General features: G+C 38.9%; 1 protein-coding gene across 1 annotated transcript in view; it reads right to left on the bottom strand.

Moving 5' to 3' along the window:
- LOC128641850 (CREB-binding protein-like) overlaps window positions 1-9,762 on the bottom strand; it is a 170,997-nt gene extending 161,235 nt beyond the window's left edge. The window contains 1 exon segment of the mRNA XM_053694412.1: window positions 8,335-9,762. Within this exon segment, the coding sequence (XP_053550387.1) occupies window positions 8,335-8,422 (88 nt within the window). The 5' untranslated portion in view covers window positions 8,423-9,762.
- Between the last annotated feature and the right edge of the window lie 670 nt (window positions 9,763-10,432).

Below are 10,432 nucleotides of genomic sequence, written 5' to 3' on the forward strand. Positions count from 1 at the left end.
AAAACAAAATGGTAACAAAAAAAAAAATATATGTTTTTCTCTCATGTTAAAAATAAATGCACCCTTACCTTCAAGTCTTCTAAATCCAAAACCTACAGAGCTGACCTGTGCCACAAAACCAATACTTCACAGACTGATTAGAGTGTTCTGCTCTGATTGGCTGCAGGGAGGACAATGGGTACGACAAAACCATTAACTGTGCAAGGGCCTAGTTGGAAACAGCCAAGTTTTTTTGCATTTTTATTTAGCAAAAGTCAAAATTTGAAAATATGTTTGTTAAAACAGCATTTCCATTTGACAACAGAAGTGATTTATTACAGCTAATACATTCCACCAATGTTCCTTTAAACTCTAACTTAGAAACACTTAAGGACTAGGGCCAAAACACTGTTCCAATTTGTTCACAAGCTAATTAACATTACTTATAAGCTATACAGTGAGGTTTGCCAAACACTGGGACTCAGTGCTCTAGAAACTAAATACTGGTTCTGTGCTCTCTCCTACTGTACTTATATCTACATAAAACAAACCCAATATTATTTCCACAATAGTGATGAATGATGGGAGACAAAACTGACACTATATGGTGAGTCAAAAAGGTAACATTTATTATAGGGACTTGAGTGCAATAAAAAAATGCGTTGTATGTTTAATACCTGTAAAAGGGGTTAAACACATAGTGTTACTAATTAAGTAAGAACATTTATAGATATGTCTAAGAAGTGTAAATTCACAAAGTACAACTGTGAAAGGAAATACAATAGTGTAACTACTTAGTGAGAATGTGATTTGTGCATACTTGGCACTTAAAGGGACAGTTTACTCAAAAATTCTCTCCCCTTTAATTTGTTCCCAATGATCCACTTTACCTGCTGGAGTGTATTAAATTGTTTACAAGTAGCTCCTTTGCCCTTATATTGGCATTTGAAATTGTTAATTTAGCATGTGGTATCCCCACCTATTCTGAAAGTTTGTGGCCGCGCGTACCAGCTATACATAAGCTTTGTAAACACAGCCAGCAGAAGAAATTACACTCCCAGTGTGATAAAGCAGAGATAAGGTAATAAAATGTTGATTTTCCATTGTTCTCTCAAAGTATTGGTGATTGTTTTAAGGACAGATATAAGATAAAGAAGCAGGTATATTTGCACAATGTGATACAGTAATGAGACCTGATTATACCTACAAGCTCAACCTATTTTATTAGGTTGTGGCTTCAAAACACAAAATCAGAGCTTTAATATACACAAATAAACCTTAAAAAGCTAATTTTCAGACATTTTTTACTCTGCAGTTGGTAAAAAAAGCAATTGTAAAGGGAAAAACTATGTTACAGTATACTGTCCATTTAAAGAGCGAATACTCTGTCTTTGTGGAGCAAAGCAGCTGGAGTTTGAAGGCGATCGCACAAGGACCAATCAGATTGCTTAGCCAAGCCAGCGCCCATATAGGTGACGTCACTTCCGCCACGGTGGTAATTTTCTTTTCACAGAATCGAGAGCCGCACTGTTTGGGGGTAAGCTCGCATCCCTTATCCACATAACTCTTATCTGGATTGCTCAAGTACACTTGGCCAAAAAAGAGACTTTATGACTTTTTTTGGTGTGGTGGCAACCTTTTTATACACGGAGACGTCCGTTTGCAGTTTTTAGTCTATTGTGTTTTTATTATGATATCCGTTTTTTCTGTTGATACATTATATTAAATTTTAGGCAGAGCCTTGCTAATTACACAAAAGTTTGTCACTTATTTATTAATTTACTTTTCATTATTTATACTATATTGTATTTTTCCCAAGTATGCACAAATCACTTTCTCACTAAGTAGTTACACTATTGTTGTATTTCCTTTCACAGTTGTACTTTGTGAATTTACACTTCTTAGTACATCTTATAAATTAGACATCTATACATTTTCTTACTTAATTAGTAACACTATAACTTACTATTTTCATACACCTTTAGCTATAGCGCTCCTGTCTAACAACATTTTCTGGCATTTCTATACACCTATGACAGGGACTCTTAGGTATTTCAGGAGTTTGGTGATTTTACCCTGCGCTTTTTAATCCATACCTATTGTAGTTAAACACATAGCTAAAGTTAACTGCAGAGCAGCAATGCACAATGTGAGCTAGCTGAACAAATCTGGTAAGTCAATGACAAGAGGCGTGTGTGTAGCCACTAGTGAATTGTCCTCCTGAGCCTACCTAGGCTTGCTTTAAAACAAAGGATACCAAAAGAATAAAATAAATTTGATAAAATAAGTAAACTGAACGTCTCTTAAAATTACACGTTTTCTGAATCATGAAAATTAAGTTTTAATTAAAAATAAATTTTATGAAAATCAAAAACACAAAGACCACAAGTTATAAAATGAAAGTGATATGAAACCCAATTGTTTTCTTTCATGATTCAGATAGAGCATGCAGTTTTAGGTAACTTTCTAATTTACTCTAATTATCATTCATGTTTAGTTAATTCTCTTGGTATCTTATTTGAAAAAGCAGGAATGTAAGCTTAGATGCCAGCCCATTTTGGTTCAGCACCTGGGTAGCGCTTGCTGAATGGGCAGAACTTTTCTTTACTTTCTGCGATGAGATTTTTTTTAGTGAAATTTTTTCTGCAGGTCATTTTGAAATAAAAATCAATTTTAAAATAGCACTTTACTCTGGATGCATTGTTATAAAGAAAACACACACAATGCAGCCAGGGCAAAACTCTGTTTGAAGAGAATTGTATAATGTTGAGCAATGCTGCAAAGTCAAAGTGCTAACAGTTCCTGCAAGTGTCCCATTCTTTCTGCAGACATGCTGCATTTTCTGCGATGACATCTCAGATCACAGCATGTTCGGCCTTGGGGTTGCAGATTGGTGTCTACATTTAGCCACCAATCAGCAAGCACTACCCAGGTGCTGAACTAAAAATGGCCTGGATTCTAAGCTTTACATTCCTGCTTTACCAAGAAAAGGAAAAAATATTAACAGGAGTAAATTAGAAAGTTGCTACTCTATCTGAATCATAAGAAAAAAAAATTGGGTTTCACATCCCTTTAAAGTGAAGGTCAATTTTGATTAATTAGTGCCCGGTTTTTAATAATCCTATTAAAAACAAGGGCACTTTAATTCATCAAAATTGACATTTCACTTATTTTCTTCAAAAACTTGAAGCAGCCGCTCCAGCAATTCCCACAGCCGTCGGAAGCCGCTGCAGATGTCAAATGATGAATCGGCTTCCTCCAATCACGGCTCCCCCCCCGGGGGAATCTTGGCCTGATGCAACGCTGTGATTGGAGTAAGCCGGATTCATAATTTTTGACCCGCAAAGACTGTTTGCGACGGGCGTGGGAAGTGCTGGAGCGGCTGCCAGAATTAAAAGGTAAGTTTTTGAAGAAAACGAGTGAAATGTCAATTTTGATGAATTAAAGTGCCCTTGTTTTTAATAGGATTAAAAACCTGGCACTAATTCATCAAAATTGACCTTCACTTTAACCTCTAAAAGTTTTCCATGAACTATCCCACAAAATGGTATGAAACTAAAATCCCACAGTCCCTACTGGATATACATGATTGACATGCAGGTACTCTTTCATATTGTACTGTGCACTATATTTTCTAACTTTTGATTTGATGTGTGCATCATCAAGTGTCCGATAAAGATATGTAAAAAAAAAAAATCCATGGTTTCTGGGAAGCGAGGTACATGCTTGGCACTTTTGTATTTATTGCGATTTGGACCAAAACTAACTCAACAGCAGGACCTGCAGGTGTTGAGACACTTTGTGCATAAAAACCTTCTGCGGCTCATACAAAAAAAAAAAAAAAAAAAAAAAATGTTCTTAGCTTCCAAGTTTCACACAAGTTTGTTAATGGGAGGTGACAGTCAAAATTAAAGTTTCACGATAAAAATATACATGCAAATTAAAAACTCCAATTTACATATTTCTCTTGGTATCATTTATCTCTGTACCATTACAGAATACATAGGTAGGCTCAAAGTTGAGCAGGGCAGTTACAAACACTGCTGTCATGTGGTGTGCGTGCTTCTGAGCCTACCTCAGTATGCTCCCATGGAAAAGGAGTAAATTGATACCAAATAAAAAACGGGTACAAATGTATGTTCTGAATCAGAATATTTTTTTCTTTTCCATACAATTTAAAACCTGGAGTATGAAACAGCCAACACGATTTTCATCCTTTCGGTAACCACTAATTTATCTTTGTTGCTTGTTACATTTAATAAAGAATAAACTTGCTTGGCTTTACTTCCAAGCAGTTTATCCTGCAGAACGGGTATTCAATTGTGGGCTCTTCCAGGGAAATGTGAGGAGTTTGGCAAGAAAAAGATTCTGATGTTAACAAAATGAGGACAAGAAAGTCTCATGTGCACAAAACAAGTTGCTGGCAAAATTTATTGAGCCCAAAATTAATTTTTCTTTAGCTGATCGACCAAATCTTAAAATCCGGAAGCTATTATGTTGATACAGATGTAGTAGAACAGTCAAAAATATTTCAGAGAAAGCAGCAACATTAATAGCAAGGTATTGAACGTTCCCCAATACATGAAAAATAATTATTTCCATTCAAGCACGCTGAATAAATTAACTATTACATGCAATTTAAATGTAATGCTGCGTTCAGGATTGTGCCAAATTAATTTTTCATCTGTATATAAAATTCCTAAAAAATATACAGCAGGTTCCTCAATGTGTATGTGTACACCGTTAAAGGGACACTGAACCCAAAAAAAAAATATTTTGTGATTCAGATAGAGCAGCAATTTTTAACAACTTTCTAATTTACTTCTATTATCAATTTTTTTTTCGTTCTCTTGCTATCTTGATTTGAAAAAAAAAAAAAAAAGGCATCTAAGATATTTTTTGGTTCAGAACTGGACAGCAGTTGTTTATTGGTGGGTGAATTTATTCACCAATCAGCAAGAACAACGCAGGTTGTTCACAAAAAAATGGGCCGGCATCTAAACTCGTGGCCGGACTTTTAGCCGACGGACACTTGGCCGACGGACATTTGGCCGAAACACAAGTGGCTGTCAGATAACAGTCCGGCACGAGATAGATAAATAGATGCAATAGATACATTTGATAGATACGATAGATTTGATAGATAAATAGATTTGATAGATAATTTCCCAGACAGAGAATTACAAAACGTGCGGCCTGGGACCCATGGTAAGGTTCCCAGAGGCAGTTGCGGCGCCCGAGGCTATGATTAGAACAGAGCACACTGGAACGTATCTGCCCTCGGCCGAAATCGGAACATTCTTTAGCTTTCTGTCTGTCAGCCAAATGTCCTTCTGCATTTTATCAGAGCACCTCTAAACTTACATTCTTGCTTTTCAATTAAAGATACCAAGAGAATGAAGAAAAATTGATAATAGGAGTAAATTAGAAAGTTGCATGCTCTATCTGAATCACAAAATAAAAAAAATGGGTTCAGTGTCCCTTTAATGTCGCTGTAAAGCAAAAAATGCCTTAAAGCTAGTATGTTTCAAAACATTTGAATATAAATTGGATGTGCAATAGTGCTAAGTTTAGTTTAACGTTAGCACAGTATTCAATAAAAACTGTGCAGTACCAGTAAAATGTGCCAGACTGACACTGAGTGCACTGCAATGCTGTAAACAGGCCAAACTGTGCATAACAAAATGCGCCATACTTGCAATCTCACAATGAGTAAAGTACCGTTTCCTCCTTGGTGGTTGGACTTCAGCTTTGTATTTGTGAATTGCTGTAAAGCAGGATATTCCTGAAAATATCTATTTTATTTTGCCAAGTCCTGGCTTATAACAGTGGGCTAACTAAAGGCCATGTTAGACTTCTACAAATGAGTCACTAGATGTGAAAGTTTCCCAGCACTTCAGCTGAGAGAGTTGGTTATGGAAAGCTAAACTAATGGAGAGGAATCAAAACTACACAAGTATGGTGCAAACAATTACTTTTAGACAGAAAAAAAACAAAAACAAAAAAACGAACAAAATAAAAAATGTGCATGTGGTGTTTATTGTGATCATTATTAATAGAGAACCCAATGGGCTCCAAGAACCTCATACTTTAGTTTTCGAAGAACCTCTTTCCTTTAGCACACACGTGTTGTGTAGTGCAGGGACTGCCAAACCGGAAACTTAGAAATCACTCATACAATTTTAGGGACCAACAAGTTATTTTGTTTGTAGAAAAATCTAAAAATGTTGGAAGCCAGAACTAGAATTTCATGACATCCTGGCTCACCAAATCTGCATGCCAGTAGCCAAATAGATGGACACATTCCTCAGCCTTAACCCATGGCTGAGCCAAAAACTTAACATATGTAAATATGCAATAAAAATAACCACCACAGGCTGATAAAATGAAAGTGTTACAGTTTCCACCATCTCCCATCACCATTGTATTAGCCAGAAAAGTAAGTTACTGAGCACATGCGTGTATTTGTAATACACAGAACCAAACATACCTCAATATTGGTTACTAAAGAGAAAGAAAAAGAAAGAGCAAGATATTTAGGGATTTTTACTACATACACAGCAACAACAACAGGCACCACAACATATTTACATCGCTGCTACTCTCTCCGATTTGCTTCTTAGAGACTTCAGCGCTCCTCACACATTATCCCCCATCCATACTGCTAGTAAACATTGCACCATCAAGCAAGAAAAAGAATAGATCAGCATTACTCCAGTCTATGATCCGGCCTTGTATGGAAATCACAACAGTTCATTATGAGATTGCATTATTATTTCTTTTGATGGCTTAGCATCATATTTCTCTATTCGGGCTCATTACATTCACCTCCATGTGCACAAGCACCTACTGAAGTTGGTTCCTGTCATGGATCACAACTATTTGTTGCAGCCACAAAGTAATTGTGTACCCTTCTCACAGATACCCCAAAATACTCAGTGTATTTACATAGTTTCCATAACTATTACCCCAAGAATCCATGTGTGAACAGTGGTCTGTTGTACCTCAGTGCACTCCATTGTCACATGTCAACTTACCACACAACCCTTACTCCTAATATTATGTAATTTGACAATGCTATGATTTTGTGTTAGTCTTCTATATTACCACTTTGTCCATAACCCTATATTGAACAATATTTTGATACATTGCATAAAAAACACCCCTGCCTAGCCAGTTTAAATATAACATGCCTCCTTGCACAATACTTCCACATAAACGTCCATCTCTCAAGATGCACAAGATACCTAGTCAGGATGCACTATAATGTTCTCTCCACATTACATATAATACACCTTTTTTCTTAATAAATGACATTTTAAAAAATAATTAGACATATCTTCCTTTCCACAGCATCTTTTAAACAAACATAACTATGTACAGCTCTGTTATTTCCCATGTGCTTTGAAACACATTCAGCAGCCTTCTACTTAGCATGATATCTCAGGTACTAACTGCAAGTCACATTTCACCATTCTGCATATTTGTATCATTTAGTTCCAAAAAACATTCTACTAAAATCAAACATGCAACAGTTTTACCAAATCATACTTCTTAAAAATGACCCTGTCATTCTACACCATATCTAGTTTACTGCACAAATATACATTATACAATAGCAATTATATCATAATATTTACCCCACAACTTTTTATTTTAATACATAGTTCTACACAGTATGCTGGTGGTATATAATGGTATATATATTAAACACTGAGGTTCCCCTAAACTTAACTATCGAATGCTCTAATTCAGTTAGATCCATTCACTCCATGGCTGTCATGTGTGCTCAGCAAGCAAGAGTAGTGCATATTGCATATGGTCAGGGTGAGCTGCATATTGCATATGGTCAGGGTGAGCTGCATATTGCATATGGTCAGGCTGAGCTGCATATTGCATATGGTCAGGCTGAGCTGCATATTGCATATGGTCAGGGTGAGCTGCATATTGCATATGGTCAGGGTGAGCTGCATATTGCATATGGTCAGGCTGAGCTGCATATTGCATATGGTCAGGGTGAGCTGCATATTGCATATGGTCAGGGTGAGCTGCATATTGCATATGGTCAGGCTGAGTGCATGTATTATTTAGCAGCCAGTGGGTTAATTTCTAGACATACTCCATTGCTTGTTTTGATGCTTCAGCATCACTATGTTGCGCTTCGTGCTATATAAATGCTTTAAATCTTGCACTCTCACAATGGATCCTGCACCTTCTCCATCTCTGCCCCCAGCTGCAGCATTTTCCTCCCTTGCAGCTCAGCCCATCCTTCACTACTCTAGTCCGTGATCCCTCCATTGAACAAGGCCTAGGCAGATCCCTTTCCCAGCTGCCCGCTCCTCGGGCCTTTCCTACCTGTGCTGTCACCGCTGGCCGAGAAGCCAGGAGAGCTCAGTTTGGGTCTCTTCCTGTTGGGAGGCCCGTCCAGCAGGTTCTCGGCCATCTTCTCTGCTTTTTTTTCTTCTTTTTTTTTGCTGATCGGTCACCGAAGCCAGACAAGGCACCCTCCCCGGAGGAGGAGCAGAGAGAGACAGGGGAAGGGGGGTATATCCCGGCCCTGCCAGCCGCCCGATCCTCACCTCCTCCCGGCTCTGTAATAGCCTTCCTTCCAGCAGCAGAGGGAGGAACTAAGAAATCCAGGGGATTAAACCCCCCCTGAGTCCTGCATCCCTAATCTGGGGGACCCCTGAGAGAGCCCCCCTATCTGCACAAACCGAGGAACCCCTGGACCCGTAAACCTCTTGTGATGGGAACCTTGCAAATGGCACTAACCAAGTATCGCTGCACTATCTAACCCTTTAAATCTAAGCAAATAATCCCCAAATGCAAGAAGCGACACCCCAAATCTGGCCAAACTAGTATCAACTCTGCACTGTTTAGCCCCCAAACCTAAGCAAGGTGATGCCCAACTCTCGGTAACGGTACCTACACACCGAGCAATGGGCACTTCAAAACAGGAAATAATGATACCTAAATCTAGTCATATAATCTAATTTAGCCAATTAGACCACTAAATCTAGAGCAGCACTAGCTGGGGACCCCAAATCTAAGTAAAGTGATCCCCCCAAAACTATGAGATCTCCTGTAGGTAGAGCTGTCAATGATCTGCCAATAAAGAAACTGCACTCTCGGGTATAACATGCAGCAAGCAGAATTCAACACTCACAGCGGGGCACCCTACAGTACCAAATGGGGGACCCCTATACTGACCTGTCAGTCCCTATGGAATATTACCTGCCATGCAAAACTGGGGAAATTAAACCTTACCCCAAAATAGTGGACCCCAAAATTAAAGGGGTACCCCAATAACGGGGTGTTGGTGACCCCAGTTCATGATCTATAAGGGATCCCTAAACTATCTGTGGTGGGGTTCAAAAGGGGGATCTGGGGGTTTTGGGGTGCTACCCCCAGTTTTAGTAATTAGGGGTGTCAGGCCTGTTTGGGGTGTAGGCCCGGGGGCAAAAAAGGAATTCCCGGCTGCTTTTCCCCAGGTATCGGTTCTCTGTCTCTCTCTGCCCGCCCACGCAACCGTGCAGCCGCTTCCTCCTCCTCCTCCGTGAGGGGAGGGAAAACAATGAGCGGCCGCCGCCACACCGAGAGCCAGAGCGGAATAAAGGATAAACAGGAGGGGTGTGGGGAGAGAAGAAGCCGCCCCTCCGCCTTTCCAGATGCCGCTCTCCGGGCAGCTCCCTCCTCCCCCTATCCTCCTGCTTAAGGCCCGGAGATCTCCGGCACTGACCCAGCCGCGTCAAGATGGCGGCTGTTGATTCCTCAATAAAAAAAAAAAAAATAAAAAAAAAAAAATGAAAAAAAAAAAGTTTTTTTTTTCTCCTCTCTACGACGTTCGGGTAGGGAGGCGTGGTTACGCAACACGTAGTACACGTTCAGAAACAGTGAGAGAATAGACGTAGCGATTCGGAGAATTGAAAGCAATAGGGCGCACGTAGACTCACGGGGAGGCCACGCCCGAAGGGAGGGGAAGGTCCACGCCCATGGTGGTTGGCCGAGCCTGCTTACGTATGGTTGGCAACGCCCAAAAGATAGGGCCGAAGGTGGGTAAGATCTTGTAAGGTGGATGCTCAAGGCTGTTTACCAATATTTCTATATAGAGCTATAGCACTAAAGCAATAAATAAATATGTATAGGTATATATATATATATCTAAGTATATCTCAATATCTATTGTGAAATAGATAGATGGATGCACTCTCACTATATATATATATATATATATATATATATATATATATATATATATATATATATATATATATATATCATACACTCACCAAACCAGGAGGTTGGGAGATCATTTATAGGGAAAGTCAAGTCCCAAAAAAACTTTCATGATTTAAATAGGGCATGTAATTTTAAACAACTTCCCAATTTACTTTTATCACAATTTTGTTTTGTGCTCTTGGTATTCTTAGTTGAAAGCTAAACCTAGGAGGTT

Source organism: Bombina bombina, chromosome 11 (assembly GCF_027579735.1).
Source record: "Bombina bombina isolate aBomBom1 chromosome 11, aBomBom1.pri, whole genome shotgun sequence".
Taxonomy (NCBI): Eukaryota; Metazoa; Chordata; class Amphibia; order Anura; family Bombinatoridae; genus Bombina; species Bombina bombina.